We start from the raw sequence: 26,362 nt of genomic DNA, 5'->3' as shown, positions 1-26,362 counted from the left end.
CACTGCAGACTTCGGGTCTTTCAGTTCTTTCCTTCTGCACATTCACAGCCCCGAAGTCTGTGGGAATCCAGACTTTGGCTGTGGCATATACAGACTAAGTGTCCCCATTCTGCAGAAGGCAGTCACTTTTAGAAAAGACCTCTTAGGTTAAACGAAGGGTGACAGCTTTGGCTGTCTTGGAACTCACTCTGTAGACCAGGATGGCCTTGAACTCAGAGACCCTCCTGCCTCTGCCACTCGAGTGCTGGGAACAAAGGCGTGCACCACCAATCACCTGACCAAGGGGTGACATCTTAATTCATGTTCCAGGTTTTTTCCCAAGCAGTCTAAACTCTTTTGACAGAAATACTAGTTGGGTCAGAGGGACTAAGACGCTTCAGAAGAGGTGAAGGGACATTCACCTATCTCACACGCTCTGGGCTTTGTCGGTCACTGTAGCTGTGTCCAGGATATGAACACAGGATTCACAGTAAATTACATATAGGAAGAGATCATAAGTTCTTCTCTGAGCTGGGCCTGATGGTACAAACATGTAGTCCAAGCCATTTGGGAGGTTGAAGCAGGAGGATCACAAGTTAAGGCCTGCCTGAGCTACAGAGTGAATTTAATGCCAATCTGGGTACCTTAAAGAGACTATGTATGTATGTATGTATGTATGTATGTATGTATGTATGTATATCTGCATGTTCTGTGTGGGTGTGAGACCCTGGCTTCAATCCTTAGTATCATAATTAAATAAATAAAATCCTCTCTTGGTGGTTAAAAAGAGGACAGAACTCAGGCCCTCAGACACTCTAGGCAAGTGTGACATGCCACCAATTACATTGTCCCTCTTGAGCCAGCATTCTTGATGTGCCCTAGAGTGTCAGAGGCACAGCCATACCTCAAGTTGAAACAATTCCCCCTAGCCAGTGTGAGAAAGCCATTGTGTGGAGTTCATGACAGATTACAATAAGATGTAAGTATTTATTTGGACATATGTGATCACTACAAAGAAAACTGTATTCTTCAAGCTTCTTCACCAACTTTGCTCGGGAGTTTAGAGTTGTGTCTTAATAGCAGTCAGGGTGGATACTTCCTTCCCTCTGTTTCGAAGATAAAGATTTAACAGTAGAGGGGTTAGTTTCCTGATATCGTAAGCAACTGAACAGCAGAACAACGATTAAAAACTGCTGTAATGTTTCTCACCCTTCCTAATGCCTAGACCCTTTAATACTGTTCCTCACATTGTGGTGACCCCCGACCATGAAATTATTTTCATTACTACCTCGTAACTGTAATTTTGCTGCTGTTATGAGTCATTAATGCAAATATTTTTGGAGATAGAGGTTTGCAAACAGGTCAAGACCCACATGTTGGGGACAGCTGAACTAGATAATTCTACCTTTTAAATTATCTGCGAGAAGCTGTTCATTTTCCTAGCTGCTGCCAATTGAGCACCTCCCAAGGCTAGGCAACATGTAGGTCCGAACCTGGGGACATGGCTGTGGCTTCATAAAACTGGGTACAATGAAGAGAGCAATACTGCATACAGAGAAAGACTAAAAATGTATGTGTGGACTACAGTGTGAGGGGGGGAAAAGAAACTATCGGGGGAGATGCCTTGTGTTTTCACTTCATTTATTCTTCAGTGTGTATTCATTTATTCTTCAGTGGCAGGACTTGAACCCAGGACCTCACAACTGCTAGGCAAGATCACTAATGAATGGCAGCTTCTGCCCAGATCTGTGTTTTCATTCAAAGCCAGATTGTCGGGATTCTTTCCAACTTGAAAATCCTGCCATTTGCTATTTTGCCTCTGCAAAGACAGTGTGTGTGTGTGTGTGTGTGTGTGTGTGTGTGTGTGTGTGTGTGTAAGTGTGAGCACACGTATGTGGGTGGGTGTATGTGCATGCAGGTGTGTGTATGCACGAGTCCATGGGTGCGTGAGTGAATGTGCCTGTGCGTGTAGAGACACAGAGAAGGATATTTCCTCGTCCTCTTTAGCTGTGACTTGGCTCTCCTAGCCATGCTCCGACTCTTCCTGCTCTAAGGCAGCTCCTACATCCAGTGGTGTGCCTGACCGTGCAAATGTCATCAAATCGTCCACGTGACGTGGGGAAGAACAATGCCCTAGAGGTTAGTGAAGTCATGGGAACCTCCAGTGCCCATCCCAGCCTCGACCACTGCCGCCATTTGTCCATATCTGGCCAGTGTGTTTACCTCTGTGGTCTGCAGTCCTGTCCTCAGGGGCCATGACAGGGCTGTTTCAGCTGTCCCCATTTTATCCCCATAGCCAGAGTCAAGGGCACCTGAGCTAGAGACTTAAAATGGAAAGTGTTCCCCAGGACACATGCCGCACTGGAGCTACAAAACCTTGGATGCTGCCTATCAAGTAACCAGGAAGATGAAAAAGAAATCCCTTAACAAACTCCAACCAAGCAGGACAGTTTGCAGATCTATGCAATAGTGAATGGGAAGGGCCAAGAGCTATAGGATGAAACCACTGGGCTGCTATGGTCATTCTGATACTTACTTGCAGGTAGAGGAAGATGTAAAAGCTTGTATGACTCATTAATCTTTCCTGCTATGTTTATTAACTTGGGGGCACACACTCTATAGCAGATATGTAAAAGGACAACTGCAGGAGCCAGGTCCTTCATTTTCCCCATGAGGGTCCCAGGGACTGAACTCAGGTCATCAGTCCTAGCAGCAAGGGCCTTTACTACTGAGCCATCTCGATGGCCTGGGGTCACATGATGCAATGCTAAGTTCATGCATGTGTTTGATTTAAACACCGCTAGCATGGTCTTTCTCATGTATATTATAAAGATAGTTCAGTAACTGAAAACTCCATGTGCTTTTCATTCGAGTCCAGTGGTGTGTCTGTCACTGGGGGCAAACAGAATGATTGTTTCCCTGAATGGAGCAAAGCACTCGTGGTTGACTTGTCTCACTTATATTTTGGGTTACTCCTAAGGGCAGATGTTTCATCTTTTAACTGTTTTTATGAGACTCAGCAGGCAAAATCATAGCACAATAAATATCACTTTGTAGCTACACCGCGTGATCTCACTGTCTGAAGTCAGTGAGTGGCTGAGGAGTGCAGTTGGCAGGGTTAACCCTGACTCCACAACTTAACAGCTGTGGGATTTTAGGCAAGCTATTTAATTCCCCCAAGAGCCTCAAAATCCTTACCCAGAAGTCAGGATTAATAATAGCACCTGCTTCGCAGAATGGTCCTGAAGATTCAGTGTGGCTAGCCGGGTTTTAATCCGGCACTGGCATGTACACTGAGGATCGATAAACTCCAGCTGTCACGATTTGAACATGAAGCATCTCACAGGACATGTGGTTGCCAGCTGGTGGGGCAATTTGGGGAAGTTGTGGAAACTTCAGGAAGCTGCCTCTGAACTTGGACTCTGGAGGCAAGTCTTTAAGGATTCCACCAGGTCATGATTTCCTGGCTCTATTTAGTGTTTCCTGTCCACCATGAGATAGGAACACATTCACGCTGCCATCATGGCTGCCCAAGCAACCATGGACAGAGCATTCTGAACTGGGAGCCAAAGGCCATCTTTGCCTCGGTAGGCTGTTTCTGTCAGGTATTTAGCCACAGCGGTTACTCAGTGTTCTTATCATTGACCGCCAAGTGCTTTCAGTTGTGGGAACCTCCAAATTTCCTGTGTGGGGACTTGGTCTCCATGGCGGCGGCAGCATCAAGAGGCAGGACCTGTGGGAGATGATTGGTTCATGAGGACTCTGTCATCATAAATGGATTCATAGGTAAATGAGGTATCTGGAAAGTAGTTTTACCACAAAAAAAGACACCTTTCTTCAGCTTGCTGTATCTCACCACATGACAGCCTTAACCTCCCTGTGATACAGTGAAAAGCCCCTTTCCAATTGCCAAGAGGTCAGCACCATGTTCCCGGACTTCCTAGCTTCCAGAACAGGTAGCTAAAGAAACCTGTCTTCTTCATAAATTGCTCAGTCTCAGGAATCCCGTTACAGCAACACAAGCTGGGCCAAGACATACTCAACTACTGGGTACTGGGTACTTAGGGTGTCCCAGATACCGTGCTGAATGTGCACACAGGGGAAGAGTAAGCCAGAAAAGGGCGTTCTTGCTCCTGCAGAAAGAACTGAGGCTTGTCACCAAAACCATTCACCCACACGGTGAGTTGCACAAGAAGAACCAAAGAGGAGAAAATGGTTAATTCTGATCTGATGGGATGATGATGACTGAGCGTCCAAATGTACATGTTACCAAGAAGCATTGTCTGCAAGGACCTGCCAGGGAGAGGGTGTGTGGGATCCAGTTTAAAAGACCTTCTCCCAGATCATGGAAGAGGAGGAGGGAAAGTTAGTTAGGGATCAGAATTTGGAAGGTCTTGAAAGCCAACTTAGGGAATCTAGGTGACCAAGAGCAGAGGTTTGGAGCAGGTGGGAAACATTATCACATTTAATTCTGAAGCCCAGTACCTGGTGTCAGGTAGAGGGAAAGCAGAGAGAAGAGAGGGGACAAAAGTCAGTGCTGCCAAAAAGGAGCCAGACACAACAGCTCTGTCCTCACGGAGCCCAGAGCTCACTGGAGAAGTAAGACATGGGTGTCAACAACATCCAAGGTGGAGCTCACAGAACAAAGCATGGCTACCTTCAGGTTCATGCCAGGGAAATGAGTCTTCATTTCCTCATCTGGAAAATGGGCCAATTTACCACATTTACCCTTGTGGTTTATAAGGATGCAATCACGCTAGGGCAATGGTGTGTTGAAACCATTCGCAGAACACAAACCAAGCTACGTTCAGTATCGACCAAGCGCAGACTCAGTCCTGGTTGGACTCCAGGGTGGAAGAGGCTAACTGCATGCTGGTTTTATTACATGAGGATTGAGAAGGCTAGTACCCAGTGAGCCTGGAAAGCAGGTTGGTGTGTGTATACCAGGAGAACTGAGCCAAAGCTAGCACCCTGGGCCTCTTTGGTTTGAACTCTCCTTCTTCTGTATCCATGCATACCTCTTTTGCTCCTGCTAGGGGACCTGAGACTTTCCACATTGTGAGATACAGGTGCATGAATGAGAATAAGGTTGACCAGGGGATTAGAACTGTAACTGGAGGGACAGACTGCTTCCGGAACCATCTTTGTTTGTAAGCTACATGACTGAGGATGTTGCCTGAGGTCTCTGGGCCTCAGGTTTCTTCCTGTGGGTGAAGACATCAGCGACCCCCAACATCCACAGAGCCTTGGGCTGTGTCTGAATGTGAGGGGCATGGGAATTCTGGGACACCGCACACACAGCCGTTTCATACGAGGAGAGAGTAGGTTCAAGCAGACTGTGTAACCTGTAATTCTGGCTTGAGACAGGGCATCACCTCTGCAGAAAAGGTCTCTCACCTGTCACTCCGGGGCACAACATGACACTAGACTCAGGCTTGCAAGAGGAAATGAATACTTTGGGGACAAAAAGGGGATTGAGGCAGCTCTCCTGTGGGTTCATGAAACAAACAATAGCAAGGCACTACACACACCCTCCAGCTCCCATGGGGATTCTGTGGGATGACATTTAGTTTATGGAGGAAGAGACTGTGGGTCCCAGAGGTTAAGACCAGTATATGTGGCTACCAAAACCAGAGGAGGGCTAAAATCTGAGCTGACTCACTCCAACATGACTCCCCACCTGCCATGACAGACAGACAGACGGACCAATAGACAGTGTCTCAAACCGAAACCTTTTTTCAAAGTTCTCTCTCTGTGTGTCTCTATCTCTTTCTCTCAACATCTCTGCCTCTCTCTCTGTATGTGTATGCACGCATGCACACGCGTGTGCACGTGCAAGTACTAGCACATGCATATCACAGGGTGTACAAGGACACTTTCCCCCTTGAGACAGGGTTTTCTGTTGTTCACTGTTGCGCACACCGCACCAGGCTCTGCTCGCTGATCCGAGAATTTCTGAGAGCTTCTATTGTCTTGGCCTCTCATCTTGATCTAGAAGCCCTGAAATACAGATCCATGCTACCACACCCAGCTTTACATGGGTTCTTGGGATCTGAACTCAGGTCCTTTCCTGCTGAGCCATCTCCTCAGCCCCCACCTCCAAACTTTAGCAACCAAGTTCTCTGGCTTCTCATGACTCCCCCCTTTCAGCTCGCTCTTTCCTCCTAGTGGAAGTTTCTCTCTTCTTAGGATATAGCCATGCCCTTCCCCTAGCCCCACATTCTGCCCGCACCCCTTCCCTTCAGATGTTCATTGTCCTTAGTTCCTGCCCTCCATTCAGCCTTTCCCTGCAAAGTTGTTCTTCTCACGGAGATCACACTGACGGTCGGTCTCATTGTCGATCATGTCGGTGAGTCTTAGCCCTTAGAGCAGGGAACTTGGATGATGGCTTTCTTTGCCTTCCACGTCCTCTGGCTGAGTCTCTTTCTGGTGTGCATTCTCCACATCTGCCTCCACCCCAGCACCACCCAGCTGAGAAAGAGGCTCTTTTACAGGCTCTATCCCAGCCTTTTCCTAACTCCACTGAAGACCATTCCTTGTACATCCCATCAATCCTTCAACTCCGCCTGGACCTCGACGACTCTCTTGTTACTGCTCCTGGTCCTGACCTCTGCTCCTGCTCTTGGTCAGCACATTTTGAAACTGGGCTTTTCTTCTCCCAAGCCCGTTTTTTTTTTTTTTTTTTTTTGTTCTTATCTCCTCCATCTCAGGAAGTCACTGCTCTCCCCTCCACTCAACCTTTGCTCTCATAGGATCCACCTAATAACCAGCGGCTATCTGCAGCCACTACCCCATGTTCACATCCTTCTGCACCCAAAGACTTCCTGTGTGCGATGCCTCCACTTCACTCCCGTCTCCAGTGTATGAATTCATGGCTTCCCTGGACCATTGCACTGGCTCGCATTGTGCTGTGGTCTCGTCTGAAGTCACATGTGCTTGTTCATTGTACTGAAACGAGAATGGCTGTTTTCACATGGAAAGTTGGTCATTGTCTTAAAGATGTTTGCAGTCCACCATTCCATTCACAGGTTCTAATGCTCCACAAAAGGGCTCTCTCCTTGGGGGCGGGGGCGGGGGAAATCTCAGCTCCCAGCTTCACCTCGACCTCTCTCCTCTTTCCCCTTAAACGCCTCATGTTTCCTTTTCCCCTGAAGTCCTCCTCTGCGCGGAGGCCACATCCCTCCCCCCCAGAGCCTTCCCTAACCTCCCTGAGCTGTCTGGTTCTCTGCTGCCCCATTTGTCACAGTGCTCGACACCTGCTAACTGTGTTTGTGTACAGGTATTACTTCTCCCTGAAGAGAGGGGAGGCTCTGCAGCCCGTATTTGCATTCTCAGCGCAGTGCATACCATCTGGCACATTGCCTGTTACAGAAGACAGAAGATGTGGTTGGATAATAACACACAGGGCATGACTTTGGAGTGAGGCACTTTATTCAAGCCCCAGTGGAAATTCATAGAATTACACAACTTGCCAGTCAAAAGTAAACTGTTGCTTTTTTTTTTTTATATAAAAATACAATAAAAGTCATCTGTTTTACCTTTGTGCATTTTCTTTAGGTAAGGCACTATCTTCCAGGTCCTAGATTTTGAGATAAATGGAACACTGCTCTAGCCCAACCTTAGGAAGTCCATTGTAAGAACATCCCTGATCCCTTATGCAGGTATACTGGCCTGAGTGACAAGAGAGTGCATTAGATCTTCGTAGGGGGTGTCATGGGATGGGGGTCTGTCCTAGCTCTCTGGACCTTGTAAGCAGAAGTCAAACTGTTTCAAAATGAGGAGCAATGAGGAGTGCCAGGTCTGCCCTCAGGGTCAAATTCACCTGCCAGGGACTGCCAGGGACAACAAGAACACAAATTTAACCCTCGTGCCATAGGTTCCTGTGTTACGGTTCCAAGCTGGCACGCCTGTCTGCATCTGTATCTGTATCTGCATCTGTATATAACATCTGTTACGCTACTGTACTGTTTGGCTGCTCTGAGGAAGTGACAAGTAAACACTATGTCAAGAGGTTTAAAGTCTGTTAGTGGATGGGCTGGGGTGTAGCTCAATGGTAGACTGCTTCTTAGCATGCACAGGCTGTGGGTTTGTTCCCCGGCGCATGCACACACGCACACACACACACATAGAGAGACAGACAGACACAGAGACAGACAGAACACATGGGTAATATTAGCTAAAGTGCACTGAATTCCAGAAGTATGGGGAACAAGCCTCTATAAAGGGCATAAATTTCAGCTGGTGTTCCAGGCCAACAAAGCTAACGGTGCAGAATGGGCCAGGGTTTCAGTCCAGCTGTGCTAACTCTGCTCACACCACGGTCTCCTCATTCTGTTGGCCTCCTTCTGGAAGTTCCATGCTACACACATTGGGGGTCCTGCCAGATACCGGGGATTGGCAACCACAGTTCTGACTTCTCAGTTTTCAGATTCAAAGAGTGGCCCACTTCCTAAGCCCAGATATCTGCTGTCATTTTAACCATGTTTGATCTGATAGTGGGACCGATCTGAAATCGTGTTTATTTAAAATATCCCAAACTCCATCCACAAACTTAATGTGATTGTTCTTGAGTTTGTATAGAAGTTGACTCACTGAATGCAAGAGCACGGGTTAACTAGATCACACACAAAACAAAAATTTCAATGCCAGTTTTGAAAAAGTATTACTTGGTTTGAGAACAAGACTTTTGTTGGCACTGATGTCGGGAGAACAGCACTGAAAAAACATCAAAGATACACACACATCCCAGCGTATATCAGGGAACACCCTCTGTCTTTCCGAAAAGCGGCGTGGAAAACCGCGCCAAAATTATCATGCAGAAATTTCCTAGTGAAAACACGGGTCAGCCCTTCCCAAGCTTGAGGCCGGCAGCAGGGACACCCCAGCCCCTCTCCCGTGCCTCCCGCGCAGCCCACTTTAGGGGTTCATCAAGTCCACCGTGCTTGAGATCCGGGAACAATCCTTCCACCAGGCCCATCTGTCAGAAAGGCTCCGGATTAGAAACCCAGGAGTCACGTGTGACAAATTTTCAACGCCTCTCTTCGTTGTTAGCCGCCCCTCCCCCTCCAGCTCTGTATCCGGGTGCGATAGAGGTGACTCCTAGCAGCGGACTCCAGGGTCTGCGACCCCAGGGTCTGCAACCCGCAAAGGCTCCCAAGGTAGGGTCAATAGGATGCGACAGAGCTTCTGTGTTCTTTCTCGGGGTAAATTCGGGTCTCTGAGATTCTCCAACTCCAATCCCCACCCCACCCTGCGCCTTTCTCACACGCGCAGGATGCTTGTTTCCATTGAGACTGTCCAAGGTTCTGGCCCTAAGCTAAGTGCTTCTCCTACTTTAGCGATTGTCTTAGCAGCTGTTGGAGGTGTCATTAGCCTTGTTTTACGGAAGAAAAGAACCCAGGCACATAGAGTAATTCAGCACACAACTAGGTTTTGAGCCCAAGTTGGATTTGAAGCCGAGGCCCATCGCTGCTCTTTATTCAGCAAGATTAATTCTTATGGAGCAATTATGGTATTACAGGTAGTGTGTAAAGTATTTTTCCGGACTAGTCTCATAGGCAAGTCTGCCATTTACCACCTAAGGGATCATAAACAACTTTCTTAACCTTTTTTTTTTTTTAAAGACTATTTTCCTGTCTACAAAAATGAGGCTTAAAAATGTGGCTGCTGTGACGAGCAAAGCACATAGAACACAGACACTCACGAAAAAGATTTTTTTTTTTTCTCAGTAAAACAGTCACATCCATTTGTACTCCGAGAAACGTCGGTGGTAGAGGTTAAGGAAAAAAAAAAAAAAAAAAAAAAAAAAAAAAGAATCGGTCCAGATGGCAGGGTGCTCATCCAGTAGCACAACCTTGCTCGAGGATTGCACGAAATCCAGGCACCTGCAAGGCTGGGGGGCCTGCTCCCGAGGCTCAGCCACAGAAGGCGCTGAGGTCTGGGAACGTGGAAGGGTGGGTTCTTAGCGGAACTCCCAGGCTGTGGATCTGTGCCTTCGTGCAAGGGTCGCAGCTTTAGCTGTGCGTAGGACATCGGCGTCACACACACACACACTCACACACACACACACACACACACGCACTGGTCCCGGCCTCCAGCCCCTGCTCCCCCGCCCGCCGCGCTCCAGGGCGGAGTTTCCTCCTCTGCTTATTGTTCGCGGCCCAGCGCCCGCCCAGCCGCCGCCCCGCCCGACCCCGCCGCCGCTGTGAGCGAGCTCCTGGGGGAGGGGGCGGAGGCCAGCGCGGACGGGACGGGGCGGGAGTCGTCGCAGCAGCGCGCGCACGGCCGCAGCCGCTCAGACATCGCCCGGGCCGCAGCCACCTTCGCTCCTCGCTCTTGGCTCCGCGCCCCAGCCCAGATCTGCGGCAGCCAGGAGGGGCCGCCGGAACGCGACTCCGGAGTTCGCGGCTGTCGCCAGGCCTCCCCGAGCGGCGCCGAAGCTCCGGCCACCCAGGCGAGCGACCCTGCGCCAGCACCGCAGCCACCTGCTCCGAGTCCCGGGGCGAGGACAACCATGGGCCGCACGCTCGCGCTCTCCGTGCTGCTGATGCTGTTGCTGCTGTCGCCGCCGTCGTTCTCTGAAAGTAATGGTGAGTGGACCGACAGCTGCGGTTCCGCCGGACCCTTGTCGTTCCCCTCCACCCAAGTCAGGCGGGGCTGCTGGGAAGCCGGCTGCACCGCGTGGTCCGACCGCTTGCAGCCTCTCCCGCATGGCCGCATTCGGAATCCTGACCCTGGTACCATCCACGCCCCCTCAAATTGGAGAACGCTGCAGGTGCCGGGCCAGATCGTGGATTTGCCTCTAGCCTTCACCTGTGTAGAGTGAGCTGGAGAGCGTGAGAGGCACTTGGTGGGTTTGCGGGAGGAAGGGGGAAATCTTTAGGTGTTGGGAGGTTCCAGATTCCTTCGGGGCCACCAGAATGAGATTTACTCTTATTTGTGTTGGGGGCCACCAGGGACCGTACTGCAAGGTGTCGGAAGCGGACCGCGAGCAAACCTCTAAGTGCCCACGCATGCAGTGTGCTTCTGGTTCCAAGCGCTTTTTAAGTCTGTTGGGGCAGGTGGACTAAAAGCACCTTCCGTGGTCCCAGAGTCTGGCTCAGTGGGGACCGTTCCTTCATGTTGCCAAAGGACCGGATCCTTTCTCAGAGCTTGGCCAGGATGGTGAGCCCCTCCCATCCCTTTGTGCAAACAGAAACTTTACACGTGAGAGGTTTGAGCTGCTTCTTCGTGTTATCTTAAGTATCCATCTCCCATCAGTTGCACCTTGGAGACTGTCTCACTACGTTCTTTCTGAAAGTGGAATGTTACTTTCTGTTTGAGAGGTCAGGCAGTGTCTACAAACATAACTAGAGCAGGTGTTCTAAAGTCCCTGCCAACCACTGAGATAGATACTCAGCCCAGGGGAGAGACACGCTTCTAAAACTGTGTAGCCTACCTTTCCTGATCAAGTGGCAGCCGGGAGAAAGTGGTGAGGGGAGGCTTCCCAGGGCCAGAAGAACTGTGGTGACAGCCGGGTTAAGGAAGGGACTCTGCTGCCGTGGGTGTTAGTGTTGGGGAACTGGATTCTAGGGGAGAACAATGAGATGGCGATGAAGTCTCCATCGTGGTGGACAGTGCTCGCGAATGAAGGTTTAAGCCTCCTGTGTGTGGCCTAGGACGCCACCAGCCTGGCCTGAAAGGGAAGAGCGCTACCGCTGGAAGAAGGGCCTGTGTCACTGGAGGAAGAGTGCCATGAGAGGAAGATGGGAACAGCTTTGAGGGCTGCAGTCCCGCAGTTTAAACAGTCCTTAGGGATGACAAGTTTGAGGAGTATGTTGGCTCATGAGGCAGCCCGGGTGGGTTTTCTTGGAGGGAGAACGCCTCAACACCTGATAACTCCCTGGAAGCTGTGAAGCCCTCTCTAGACTCTTCACAGGGATGCCTCAAAGTCAGAGATCAATATGTGCAAACTAAAGTGTCCAGAAACCTGTCCTCCTTCCTAGAGCAAGTCTCAGCATCACTGGGGCCCTGGTACCCAAACCCCCAAATGTCATTTTTACAGCGTGTGTTAATACAGAGGAGTTCTTTGACACTTTATGGTTTCAAGGAGGGGCTACAGTGATGATGAGGACCACAGACTGATTATGATGGTGGTGGTGAATTACATCCTGGGCAGAGAAGGCATGGGGGCAAGCCCAGTCAGTATTGGGTAGTGGCGGTTTTACACCTTCCTCTAGGCCAGCTCCCTTGGCTGCCATACCCCCAGTACCACCTGAGGTGCTGGAATTCTGCAGTGAGATGCAAACACGGTAGGCTAAAGTCCAAAGTCTCTGGCCAAGGAATTATCTTGACAGGTCTCAAGCTGGTGGCTTGAGCACACTCCAGAGGTAAACAACCCTGTATCCTGAGATCTTCCGTGCTTTTCCTTCGCCACAGGGAGAGTCAGACCTTTAAACTCCTATCTGTAAAGTAGGATGGGAGAGCAGAAGGGACCTCTATCTGCACTGATGTCAGGGTCCCGGGCTTTCGTGTTCCCTGGATGATGAAAAGAGACCGATTCAGTGCTGTTCAACTGACAGCGTTTGGTGGGTAAATCCTGGGCAGGAGGAAGGCAGTGTGTCACGGTGGACACTCTCAGACTGGCTCCCATACTTGTGCCCTGTTGTCATGGTAGTGTACTTCCCAAGCCCCAGTTTCCTACTTAAGTGATCACAAACCTGCCTCGTGGGCTCTCATCTGAGGAACAATAGGGGCAACAGGCTTGGCATTGTACCCAACTTACCAGTATCGGCAGTAGCTTGATATTGCTGCTGTGAATTGAGTGTGTGTACTGCTCCGGGTGCTCCAGGCGTCCTGAGCATCGTGAGTGGCTGATGTTGGTGAGTGGTACTCGGTGCGCAGCTGCTTCCTAGAGGCTGGGGGAGGCTGGCTTTAACAGCACTGCCCCGGTCTGTGGAGAGCTTCCTGGAGTGTTTTCATATGGAGATTTTAAAATAAAAAGGAACTGCACGGGGTGGGGATCTCTTCCTAGGGTGGCTTAAGCTGGGATGAATTGTAGGGTGTAGGGGAAAGGCTGGTTTCGGGGATGGGAGCCACTCAAGGGAGTTTGAGGTGTGAGGGATGCTGTAGGGGAGGAACCAGAGGCTGCTTGAAGGAAAGAATCCAGGGGTGGGGTGGGGGCAGGGTTTATCTTGCAGGCACTTAACAGACAGGATTCACTGTGAGGTGGGCATCTGCAGAGTTAGCGGGACACAAGGAGCAAGTTATCTGAGGCCGGGTTGAGAGCATCCCTCACTGAAGACTTCAGGTGGGGCACGGCCACCCAGGGACGGACAGACCAGCAGCTTAAGAGTCCTCCCGAGGTCACTCTGAGGTGTAGGGGATGTAGGCAGAGAGAGCCGGGGAGCCTGCCTCTCTTTCTGGGGCTCCTTCATTTACACGGAGACTGCCTTTGGAAGCTGAGGGGGAGGGGCAAGCGGTTAGACTCCCCCAGGGGGCAAGGGGCTGCTGAATGGGTTATCTCCTGGGCTTGTGGAGCCCCGTTGTGTTCCACAGCCTGTGGCCGTGCCTTTCCCCACGTAGAGGCCTTGGAGGGCAGGAACCTTGTAACGCTTGTCTCTACCTCCTGGGCCAGCCCTGTGTGTTGTGCTGGGCAGGTGCCCCTGGCTGTTGACCTGCAGGGGGAACCCCTGGCCAACTTGACTCCTTTCCCATTTGTGCTGGGAACCAGTTTCTCCTCCAGCCAGGCTGGAAGCTGCTCTACACAGCTGGAGACAGTTTCTTCTCCTTCCCACCGTTGGGAGCTGGCCTGGAGACCCGACAGACCTAGGGCCAAGAGCACTTTCGGCTCTGGGCTCTGTTCTTATGTGCGCCCATCGTGTGTGGGGCAGGGCAAGGACCTCAGCCGGTAGGGTTTGCTGTCACAGCCTGTTCCCAGGAACACCGAGGGACAAGGCTTTCTGTCATGTGTCTCACCCACGAGTGAGGCTGTGAAAGGTCCCAGGAAGTATCAGATCTGGGATCACAACTTGGGGCTACAGAAACCCAAGTAGGTTTTTAAGAAAAGAAAGGTCTTCAAGGCTGGGAGTGGTGGGACCTTCAGTCCCAGCGATCAGAAGTGAAGTCAGCCAGGGTTATGTAGTGGGACCATGTCTAAAAACAAAAACAAACAAATCTTTAAAGAAAAACTACCTGAAAAGTTTCTGCACCCCAATAAGCCTCTCCCCAATGCGGCAATCCAAATCAGAACAAATCAAACGGAATTAGAAAAAGCCCACGTTCAATGGATACAACGCTCCTGGATGGCCTTCCAGCCCCCAGAGAGGAGACAGGAGACCAGAAAAGTATTTCCTGGGAGGCAGTTTAAATACCGTGTGGGGGTGGTCTTGAGCATCTCTGGGGCACAGGTCATCATTTTTCAGGCTTTCTGAGATGCAGCAGGGTTTGGAGGAAGATAGGGGAGGGGGGCTTGAACCTCCCACAGAACATTCCAGATTCTTTGGGTATACGGATGCCAGGGGCTGGAGCAAAGCTTCCACCAGAACGCTACCTGAAAGATACATTATGGGATGGGGCCGGAGCTCAGTTAGACTGTTTGCCTAGCATGCATGAAGCTCTCAGTTCAGTTTCTAGCACTGAATAAACCCAGCGTGGTGGCAAAAGTCAGTACATATAGGACACTGATGCAGCGGGATCAGAGATTGAAAGTCGTTGGCTTCATAGGGAATTGCAAGTCAGCCTAAGAAAGTGAGACCCTATCTCAAAAAACCAAAGCATTGTAAGGGGCTTCTCATTTGCAGTAGTGCTTAAGGTCAGAGTCCTGTAAGTAGCAGCCTGTTCAACGTGGAACCCAGGAACTGAGGATGTAGCTCAAGTGGTCTAGTGCTTGCCTAGGATATGCAAAGCCCTGGGTTCGATTCCCAGGACCGCAGGAAGTGAGTGCAGTTGCACACACCTGTAATTTCAGTAGCTGGGAGAATAGTAAGTTCTAGGTCGGCCTGGGCTACAGGAGACCCTGTCTCAAAGTCAAAAATGAAAATAATGGAATCCAGTTGCCTAAGAGCAACTTCTGTGCCGTGTCTACACAACTATTCTAAGAGTCCAAAAGCTGAGAGCCACCTTGAACTCACCTACTACAACCTACTTAGTTTCCAGACGAGAGGTATACACCGTGTGTGTGTGTGTGTGTGTGTGTGTGTGTGATACTTGCCCAAGTGTGTGTGTGTGTGATACTTACCCAAGTTGCTCAGGGTTTGGCAAGAGACATGTGTATGTGTGTGTGTGATGTTGTGTGTGGCTATAGGTAACTGGGAACTGAACTCAGCTTTTTGGATGTCACTTCTCTGGGGACTGGAGGAATTTAGTGATGGTTGACTAATGTAGCCTTTATTAAACCAAATCTTTCCCTTCCTGATTGCCATTAAGGTAAACTGAAGCAAAACAATGCCAGACAGACTCTCCAAGAACTCTTCAAGTACAGTCACAATGCCAGCCACCCGAGCTATGACTGTATGTCAGTGTTTCTAACTCCTGAGGCACCCACAGCACCCATCCAGTACCTGCAATAAACAGGTGGTCAAAGAAATGCTTCTGGGGACAGTGACCTCATCTCTGACTTCCTTTTTTGTTGTTGGTTTTGTTTCGTTTGTTTTTTTTGAGACAGTGTTTCTCTGTAGCCCTGGCTTTCCTGGGACTCACTCACTCTGTAGACCAAGCTGGCCTCAAACTCGCAGAGATCAAGGCATTTTCCATCACCCCCTGGCTCATCTCTAGCTTTCTAACTCCCTGAATTCCAAGCTGGCTCTGATGCAGTGACTATGGCAGCCTCTGGGCCACCAGTCCCCATTTCCTTCTTCAACCCCTACCCTCTCAGCACACAGCACTGCCACCCTCTTCCTTTGTACCCTTGTCTCCCTCAGATCAGCCACCTCGCACTTCCCCAGGGCCAGGGTGCAGGGTGGCACCCCGTCCGCCAATTGTCATAGCCGGAAAGCTGCGTGCCTCAACCCAAAGGAAGAGAATTCTGAGGAGTGGCTTAGTGAACCTTGCATTCAGGTTGGGGTGCAGGAGCCCCAGCAAGAACCAGGGGGCCATGGCTGTGAGTTTGAGTCTTGCAACTCTTTGGCACTGGTCGGGGTAGACAGGGCAGTACTGTGAAGCAGCCCAGGCGCAGCCCAGGCGCAGCCCAGGCGTTCTGTGATTCTTAAGCGCGCAGGCAATGTCTGAGGCCTCCGCCGTGGAGCTCAACCCCACAGAGCTTAGCCTGTGCTGCAAAACTCAGACTCGCCTAATTGGATTCCCACGCTACCCTTTGAGAGCATACCCACTGGTGTGGGTGACAGAGTGCTAAAGCTGGGCTAGCACAAGGTTGCCACCGGTTAACCGAGAAAGGAAACCGAGGCACTGGCACAAGGACTTACAATCCTGACAGTCTTTCTTCAAACGTTTCCCGGGCTCCTCAGTTCCCACTTCAAAGCCTCTCTCTGCTTGAACATTTTTGTTTTGTAGACAGTTTCGCAGAACTCTGGCTGTCCTGGAACTCTTCATGTAGCCGAGGATGGCTTGATTGTCTTACTCTGCCGCCTCAACTTCTAAGGGTGCATCACTGTGAGCACCAGTTTCGCAGTGTTAGGGACTGAATGCAAGGCTTTGGGCATTCCCAGATGACCCACAGCCCAGCCTGAGTGCCGTCTTCTTGAGGGAGAACTTCCCAGGACATTGAACTCGCACACCCCTATTTTCTTACGCTACAATGCTACACTTTCCCCCACTGCACTCCCTACACATGATACTGTTCTCTCTGTGCCTCTCTCTCCTGCCAGACTGTATTTCATGAAGATAGAGACTTCTGTTAGTGCTGTAGCTACGACATCTAGAAAAGTCCCTGGCCCATAGTAGATGTTCAATAAATTCTTACTGAGTGAGCCAGGGGCATAGCTGATTTGGAGCCTGAAGTCTTATGTGCCAGCTCTATACTCTCCACTCCTGGATCTTGGAGAAATGGAGAGGTGAGCAGGAGCAGGTCTCCTGTGTGGTCCTCACCAAGAGTCTTTCAGTGGAGGATTAGGGCTACTGTTAGAATTTATAACAACAAAAGGACTAAACAAGACAATATCTAAAAACAAGTTATATTGCTCTCATGCTAGAAGTTCAGAGTTCTGCAGTGATGGTTCTGTCCTTATTCTGTGCTCATCAGCGTGTAGCCTCATGGTCCACCATGGCACCAGGGATTTCATCCATCAGGAAAAAAGGAAGGAATAAGAAAGCCACTGTAGTTCCCCCTTTGAGGATGTCTCCCCAGAGCTACACATGACTCTTGCGAGTACATTTTACTGAACTGAACTTAATCTCATGCTGGTTTCTAGCGGCAAGGGAAGTGCGAAAGAGTACTTTCCTTTGGAAAGAGTAACTTTTATTTCACCCCAAATAAGTTACCTTATCCAGAAGGAAAGATGGGTACCAGGATGGGTGCCTGGCAAGTTCCATTGCAGTAGCTGTTTGGGGATGCCTCAGGCTTCTAGTGGCCTTTGTCCATCTTTCCCCAGCTGCCCCAGGTCCAACTGTGCAGAAGGGAAAGAGAGTTAGTTCCTCCGTGGCCTTTAAGCTTCGATGCCTCTGACCTAACCCTGCTCAGCGCAGTCTGGGGTTTGGAGACTAGGTGCTGGGTACTGAAGGAGAAGTTCTTTTTAAGGCAGAGAATCCAGCTCCCTCCCAGTAGGCCCTTCTGCCCTCAGCTTCGACACTGAGCCAGTTGCCCTGAGGTTTCCCATGAGCCGCAGCCAGGGCAAGCATAGGGAGGGCCTGGGTTCCCACACTGGCCTTGGGATAGCTGGACCACACTGCAAAGTCATCAGTGAAAATACCAAGCACTGAGCTAGGTGTGGTTGAGCAAGACTTGGGAAAAAATGAAAATGAAACCCCAGAGGTCTCCTCTTCAAGAGGAAGTCATGTGGGAGGTCGTGGCTTATGAAGGTGCTTGAACCAGGTACTTGGGAATAAGTTAAGAAGGCTTGGAGCATTTCCTGCATGTTATCCAGGCTTGTCCTTAGAGGTGGGCAGTGCTATTAAAAGAAGTAAGGGTTGGGGACTGAGGATGCAGTCCAGTTGGTAGAGTGCTTGCTGGGAACAAAAGCTCTAGGTTTGATCTTCACTATATAAGCTCAACAGCACATCCTCCTTGGTGACAGGGAACTGTACTTGTAATCCCCATACTGGGCAAGTGGAGACAGGAGGAGCAGAAGCTGGAGAGATGGCTTAGCAGTTAATAGTACTGACTGTTCTTCCGGAAGACCCCAGTTCAATTCCCAGCACCCACATGGCAGCTCACACCTGTCCGTTAATACCAAGATCCGACACCCTCACACAGACATACATGCAGGCAAAACACCAATGGACATAGAATAAAAATAAATTACTAAAATAAAAAAAGTCAGAGTCACCTTTGACTACGTAGAGTTTGAGGGTAGCCTAATCTGCACATGACCTTGTCATGAAAACAAACAAACAAACAAACAAACCAAAACTGCACTTCTGATGCTCGATCTTTCAAGTTCGTTCATTGCCTGCAAACAGTTTTCTGTTGCCCCTGGCCAGTTTCCCTGGCTTGCCTCCCACCCCAATTCCTGCAATACCTCCTGCCCCAGGTATCAGGGGAGGAGACATCTGGAGGACATGCTGTTGGCTTCACAGCCCACAGTAGCTCTAGCCAGCTGGTTAAGCACATCTCTGCCTAAGCCAAATTTGCTTTCCTAGCAGCGGCTGTCCCTTAAGCCCCTGTCCCAAGTGAGACATTGAGCAGGGAGTGCCCCTTGCTCAAGCCGGTGGAGTCCCCACCCCAGCCCAAGTGCAAATGAAGTACAGTGTCTTTGCTGCCTCCCTCTCCTGTTGGGTCACAGTCCAGCTAGGAGCACCCCACAAACTTTCTTCTCATTATAAGGTCATTCCGCCTCCGGGCTTATAATGCTTGTTTGTGGCCTCAGGGATCTAACTAAGGTCCTGGAGTGCCTGTGCTATGGCTCATTGTCTGTTCTCCTCCTGGGCTTCCTGGGAGGGGTGGTGGAGGGTAACATGCTTAGGCAGGAACATTTTCTAACTTTACCCCCAGGCCCTGGAAGAACCTGGGAGTTCTTTATACACACAGAACATTCACACTGATGGATTTCAGGACAATCACAGATATGTGCCAGCCGCAGCTCCCTCTGGGCCCTCCAGCTAGGGCTGTGCATGTGTGTTGTGCGCATGTGTGTGGCAGTGGGCAGATCATCTGAGCTCAGGACGGAACTGTGGAGCAGGGAGAAAGGGAGGCTGCTTGCAGAAGAGGCTGTTCCACCTGGACGGGCAGTCTGCAGCTGCTGGCCTTGAAAACAAGGAACTGACTGAGCAGCTCTTGGGGAATATTTTTAGCTCACTTTGACTCATCCAATGATTTGGATTAATTTGTGGCTGAACCCCAGGAGTATCTGTGATGCCTGGAGGTCCTGTGGATGCCTGCAGGGTAAGTGTCTTCAGGGCAGTGGCCTGCTCAGGACAGTTTGGGATGCTGCCAACTTCTGTATCACAGTAGAGGACATGAGAGCTCTCCCATAGTGTCATGGAAGCCTTCCTCCTCCTCACTGTGGGTCAGATGGATTCCTTCCCTAATTGTCCAGTAGCTAGAAGAGGCAGGATCTGGAGCTGGTAGCCCAGAGCTACTGATGCCCCACAGGCAAGGATAAATAGCTGCATTGAACCCCTCGGGTTTCTAGAAAAGTGACTCTGACCATCTTTTGCCTATCAGACTTGTTGGGGTGGGATCAAGTGGTACCCAGGGCACCCTAGCTCTGACACGACTGAGATGCAGAGGAGGGATAATGCTGGGAAGAGGACCTAGGTTTGTACATTCCTGATACAGATGATGGATAAACACCAAGTGCCTGTCACTGGGCTGTGTTCAGAGCCCAGTTCCTGGATTTTATTGAGAAGTAGTCAATGACTATGGAGCACTGTAGACTTGGCCACAGCCTGCTACTCAGTAGCTTACTGTCCTCTCAAGGATGGGTCAGTTCCTTTGCCTGGGTAACTTTGGGCATGTCATCCTGTCCTAACAGGCATGACAAGACACTCTGTGCTGTTGATCACTCTGGAATGAAGGAATCTTGCCATGGAACTATCTCCACTTTCCAAATGGGAACTCAAGATGGGAGGATGGTAGGGAGTTGCCCAGTCACAGCCCTTGTTTGGGATTGGCCTTAGTGTCCTCCAACAACTGAGCAGTGGAATAAGTCTGACCTCCATATGTAGGCTCTGCAGCTACTTGCAGGGAATGCAAAAGTGGAAAGGCAAGAGAGCAGACTGATCTGAGGACAGGAGTGTGTGTCTGGGGTTCTGGAACCTTCCCCACTGCACCCCTGTTGAACCCCAAGTCAAACTTCGAAAGCAAGCTCGTGATCTAAGCCAGCCTGGCCCTTTCCATGATTTGGAAGCAACACAGCTCCCAGTTCTTGGGAAAGGTAGAGTGTAAAAATAGTCCCTATCCTGAATGTGCGCATGCACGCGTGTGCGTGCGTGCGTGTGTGTGTGTGTGTGTGTGTGTGTGTGTGTGTGTGTGTATTTTCTATGGCCATGGTCTCTGTGTGATGTCATTAAATCTCTTAAGGGAATGAGTATGTGCTGTTGGGAAACCTGGTTTCCAGGAGCTGCCTGGATTCTTGGCTCACATCCTAGGCTGGACCTGTAGAAAGTGAGCTTCCCAGACTAGCTAGCTCTGACATTCCAGTAAGTTAGGACTTGGCTCTGAAAGGGGCCAGCCCAAGTGGCTTAGTTATAGCCTCTCTGACTTGGTTTTCTAATTCCCCGCTCGGCTCCAAAGAAGTCTAGACTCTGTGCCCTTTGGAGGGTGGCCACGATTTCTCCTCCTAGGTCCGGTCTTGTTCTCGTCGGTCCAGCCACGGAGTTAGGCCCTGGCTTGTTGGCTTTCTTATTTTTTGCTTTGGGTGCCCACAGTTGAGGTACTGAAGAAGGGGAGTCTTAGCAAGTGTCCCCCACCCCTCTGCTCCCAGCATGGGGGGGTGTAACAGTGAGGATTATTTTGCAGCAAGAGGCTCATGGGTGTCTTTCCCGGAGGAGGGATTTCTGCAGCACAGCACACACAAAGCTGGGAACTCTGGAAAGCTACACTTGTGGTCACTTGCGGTCGCGACCTCTGGCTTCCACCTGGTGAAAGGCAGTCATTCCCTGGGAAATTCACAGGCTCCATTTCGCAGACAGAACATCCAGTCTGGTTGCCAGAGGTGACTGTCCCACAGCTGGGGGGGTGCAGGACTTCCCTCTGGCCTCCTGCCTTTATTTGTGTCGGGCCAAGAGTGGACGCCGGTCCCTGGCAGAGGCTTCCAGGATCCACTGCAAAACTGTACACATCTGGCTATCTTCATGGGAGGGGGAGGTGGCGTGGGAATAATGATAACGCGCCCCCTCAGAAAAACATTTACGGAGGTTGTTTTTGAACTTAACTGTGAAGGGAAGCTCGGAGTGCCAAATGCGCATGCGCTTTGTCTCTGCAAGCCCGCTAGGCACTGAGGGGAGGAGGGCGGTGCCATGCCACCGAGCCCCACATATCAGTCTGCCACCAAGTGTGGCTGATGAAGAGTGTAGCCCCTCAGCTCCCCCAGAGTCCCAGTCCAGTTTCCTCACCTAGCCACCAAGTCTGTAGACGGCATTTCCTCATAAGCTAGGCAAACAATAATAAAGCAAGGGTCTGACTGGCACAGGAAGGCTCTGTGTCTGGCCAATATGAGAAGGCCTTAGCAAATGTTGGTGGTTAAGTTTAAGAGGGAACCTTTATTTTATTTTATTTATCTATCTATTTATTTATTTTCAGGACAGGGTTTCTCCATATAACAGCTCTGGCTGTCCTAGAACTTGCTCTCAGACCAGGCCGGCCTCAAACTCGTAGAGATCTGCCTTCCTCTGCCTCCTGAGTGCTGGTAATTAAAGGTGAGCACCACTGGCACCTGGCAAGACGTAGGCTTTATAATAAGTGGATACACAGGAAATTCCACTGTGTGTGTGTGTGTGTGTGTGTGTGTGTGTGTGTGTGTGTAAGAGAGAGAGAGAGAGAGGGAGGGAGGGAGGGAGAGCACGTCCACACCTGTGCCCTTGTGTCTCAGTGATGTCACAGGGTGTATCAGAATATTACCATTGCCCAGCCTGGGCCCTGCACTGGTACCCAGTCTGTAGTAGGGTGTTGGAGCCTGGATTCCTCTTTGTCTCCTCTTGCCCCCAATCTCTGTGGGCTTGAGAGTCTTTTAATGTTTCCCTCAAGGTGTATACTTTCTCTTTTTTATTGCTTATGTTGTCCCCAGGTGGATGGATATTTCTTGTCAGACAGGAAACCCAGGCTGAGAGACCCCTGCTCACGTAGGTCAGAGGCCTCCCTTGCTCGCTCTGACGTGGTCATTGATTATGACAGGGTAAAGGGCTCCTGGAGGAACTGCTTTTCCAGGCGCTATCTTATGTTGTTGGCAGGTGAGGGGGTAGGGTACAGCAGCTGGTCCCACCTCTGTCCCCGCCCACCACTGGCAGTGGGCAGGCTGCTCCTGGGCAACCTGCCCAGACCAACTGACCGGGATTCACATGGCCAGCAGCAGGCCAAGGGATTAGGAGGCCCTGGGAGGGTGTTGTTGCAGGAGACTAATGGCTCATTCCCCCTCAGGAAGAGCCCAGCCCCTTTTCTGGGTGGTAGGGCAGGCTGGCATCCTTAGATGAAGCTTCCAGTAGAGGGAAAGCAGCTGGGCACTCTCTTGCTAGGGGCAGCTGTGACTGGTAGGGGGAACTAACCAAGGAGAGCAGCTGTGGGCAGCCTTACAGGTAGCAACAGGACAGAGCTGGGCATGGGTGGCAATGCCAGGCTCTCCTCTTACCCGCCTCCCTGAGTCACAGAGTGTTTCTAAGATTCTTGTTGAGGGCTCAAGGGTAGAGCTGGGGTGAGATCTGGGCCTTGACCTCCACGAGGGGCTGAGAAGCTCCGGGGTGGGGATGGGGGTGGGATGGGTTGGGATACTACCCACGTTGGGCCTCAAGGGATGGGAGATGGTTGAGCCTAGCCCCGCAGTGCCTTATGTGGAAACTGAGGGTTGCTCAGCCTCAAGGTCTGCATTAGAGTAGGCTGCTGGTTCCAGAGAGCTCGTCTCTGTCCCCGCCATTGAGTGACAGCCAGAGATTGTGAGGCAGAGCTGAGTGGAGTGGCCACGTAGAGAAACCAGACTCTGGGTGGGAATGCCCAGAGCTGGGGCCCCGTGTGCATGGGAAAGGGAGCCCAGGTACAGCTCCTCCTGCCCTCTACAGGCCCTCAGCAATGGGCCCAGCCGGCCCTGTCACCAGGCTGCCTCAAGCGCACACAGATGTTCACGGTCATAGCCTGCAATGTGAACGACACTGCTGTTCATAGTGGCCCGGATTAAAGTGGAAACTATGTAGCCATCCATTTGCAGTAGGATTGCTCAAACTTGGGGGGGTCACAACATGAGCCCCAAGCCAGGTCTGCTCACCTGTCCTCAATAAGCCAGTTAAAACTGGAAGGCTGGGCGGTGGTGGTGCACATCTTTAATCCCAGCACTCGGGAGGCAGAGGCAGGTGGATCTCTGTGAGACAGCCAGGGCTGCACAGAGAAACCCTGTCTCAAGAAACTAGAAACAAAAAGTGGTCACGTTGGGAAGAAGGACAAAGATATGACACACCACTAAGTCTGTCTTTGGGGCTGTGAAGTGAAGGAACAGAAATGCGCACATCTAAGCCATACTGTCCACTATTGACTCATCAATGGGTTTCAGTCCCACTGAGAGGTGATCTGATAAGTTGTTGACCTAAGAGAAATCTCTTTTAAGGAGACAAGTTCCCCCTCTGGCTGGTGCCTTGTCCTTGTCTGAGCATAAGCTTCCTGGGGAATTCCCATTTCTTTGAGAGTCCATTGTTTGAACAGTCTGATGGCTTGAGAGGCAAGTCTCTCTTTAGACTGCCTTAACTTCTGTCAGGCCATTTTCAGAATACTTACATACAAGGCTGAGGGGCGGGGGACAGGACACGGGGGATGGGCAGACAGACTGCGCGCTCGCACAGCAGAGCACTAACTCGAGGCTAGTGAGAGTCAGCAGTCAAACCATGAGATGCGGATGGAGACAGTGTGTGATGGTGGTGGGAAATTCAAATGGCAGAGCGGAGCTGGAGATGTAGTTTGGTCTTAAAATGCTTCCCTAGCATGTACTCCAGGTCTAACCATCAGTACCTCTTGCTTTGGGAAAATGAGAGGGAATACAGGGCTATAGACAGACAATTTCTGTCCCACCTGGTCCCACAGCCACTTTGCCCCCAGATAAACACAAAATACTTATATTAAGTCTAAACTGTTGGCCAATGGCTAAGGCTTCTTACTGACTAGCTCTGTCTTAATTATTAACCTATTTCTATTCATCTATGTATTGCCATGAGACTGTGGCTTACCTGTAATCTGGCATGTTAACTCCTTGGGTAGCATGGTGTCTCTTCTGGAGGCCTCTCTCTGCCTGATCTCCCCAGCCTTTGGTAACCCACTATGCTTCTTGCCTGGCTATTGAACAACCAGTGTTTTATTCATCAACCAATAAGAGAAACATATATACAGAAGGACATCCCCCATCACAGGACAAGCCTATTAAATAAGATTTCCTATGTCACAGTCTGCTTTATGAAATGTGATGTGTGCTTGTGTGTGTGTGTGTGTGTGTGTGTGTGTTTGTGTATGTGTGTGTCTGTACATGCTCATGTGTGGTGTGAGGTATGAACCCTGATGTGTGTGTCTGTGTGTTTGTGTGTGTGTACATGCTCATGTGTGTGAAGATGGACAAGCCAAGGTATGAACCTTGACGTGTGTGTGTGCATGCTCATGTGTGTGAGGATGGACATGCCAAGGCATGAACCCTGACGTGTGTGTGTGTGTGTGTGTGTGAGTGTGTGTGTGTGTGTATGTGTGTGTATGTTATCTAATGAGAACACATCATTCTGCACACCCAGCTGCCTACCCTCTCTCCATGACCTGGACAGCCAGGCCAAGTGGTTCACTTCTCAGTCAAAGCCTCTCATCCCCAAATTGCCCACTGGAGTCCGGTCCCTGTCTCGGTCACCCCAAAGTTCTCACGAACATGGGAGAAATAGCAATCTGGCTTGGGAAGAGATTCGGGTAAGCAGGCAAACTGCTTATAGTGGGATATTAGTGTGCTGGAAGGAGCCTGCTGCCCATGGTGGGTTCAAGAACACCCCAGGGTTGGGGAAGCTGCACCAGCCAGATCTGGATGACTGAAGCTCAGTTGACATTTCCTAGAAGAGGTCTTACCTGCCAGTTTATAGGACACAGAAAACCAGGAAGCCAGGGACCTCGGTGAGACAGTCTGTACGTGTGCACACGTGTGTTTTAAATTCTTCTCTCATACAATGCATCATGAGTACTACCTTCCCTCCTCCCCAGATACTCTGTTTTTCTGTTTCCCTTCAGAAAGAGCAGGCCTCCCAAATATTAGGCAGAGCTTGGGGAACCCCTCTGGGGACAGGGATTGTAGGAGCCAGAAGGATGGAGGATACCATAAGAAAATGGCCCAGCTAAGCAGGGCTCAGAGGGGCTCACAGGAACTGATGCCGGTCACGATCACGGGTCTGGCTAAGTCGTCTGCATATACGTTGAGGTTGCTTTAGCTTGGGGTTTTTGTGGGGCTCCTAACAGTGGGAGTGGGGGTGTCTCTGACTCTTGCCTATTCATGGGGGAAGAGGCTGTTGTGAGGCTGCCCCAGGACCCACACTACCAGGTTCTACCTATTCTCATAGGAAGGGAGGGGAAAGGGAAGACAGGTTAGTTAGGTGCAGTGACCTGGCGGGGCCCTGGCTGACTGTACCTGTTCCTGCTGCCAGCTGGCACTGATGTCCCCTTGAGAGCCAGGGTGTACACACTTGTTGGCACCTTCCCTGGAATACACTGGATGTCTACTGGGACAGTACTGTGCAGGCGGCAGGACTGCAGGGATGGCGGTAGTCCCCTCCCGCTAAGCAGTGGGGAGTGGTGTTGTCGGTAACAGCCACACAGAGGAGAGAACCCTGTAAGCTTCCATCAGGACACTCAGGCCTGGTGCTGGGCTCTAAAACCTTAGGCTTGTAAATTCATTTTGACTTTTTCCTTTGAGTGGTTGTTTTCTCAGGAGTTGTGTGTATTTTCTGTTTGTATTGTGAGGCCTTGGCTTTGCTTCAAATAGCAGGCGTATGAGTGGCACTGTGTGGCTGGCTCTAGGGAAATCACAGAGCAGGATTTGTAGCTGGATGAGAGCGCAAGCTTCAATCCCCAGACCCAAGAGAAATCCCACATCAAAGGTCTGCCAGTAGCTGCTTTGCCGTGTGAAGTTGTAAATAA

At 50.5% G+C, this 26,362-nt stretch overlaps 1 protein-coding gene across 1 annotated transcript in view; it reads left to right on the top strand.

Annotated features, from left to right (window-relative positions):
- Window positions 1–6,322: 6,322 nt before the first annotated feature.
- The window catches only part of Podxl (podocalyxin like), a 43,978-nt gene continuing 23,938 nt past the window's right edge, over window positions 6,323–26,362 (top strand). The window contains exons 1-4 of the mRNA XM_051175906.1: window positions 6,323–6,328; window positions 7,259–7,365; window positions 8,765–9,060; window positions 10,077–10,568. Of these exons, the coding sequence (XP_051031863.1) occupies window positions 6,323–6,328; window positions 7,259–7,365; window positions 8,765–9,060; window positions 10,077–10,568 (901 nt within the window). The remainder of the gene's footprint in view (window positions 6,329–7,258; window positions 7,366–8,764; window positions 9,061–10,076; window positions 10,569–26,362) is intronic.

This window comes from Phodopus roborovskii, unplaced genomic scaffold, assembly GCF_943737965.1.
Source record: "Phodopus roborovskii unplaced genomic scaffold, PHOROB, whole genome shotgun sequence".
Taxonomy (NCBI): domain Eukaryota; kingdom Metazoa; phylum Chordata; class Mammalia; order Rodentia; family Cricetidae; genus Phodopus; species Phodopus roborovskii.
The sequence above is the reverse complement of the archived record's forward strand: the minus strand, read 5'-3'. Positions and strand labels throughout refer to the sequence as shown.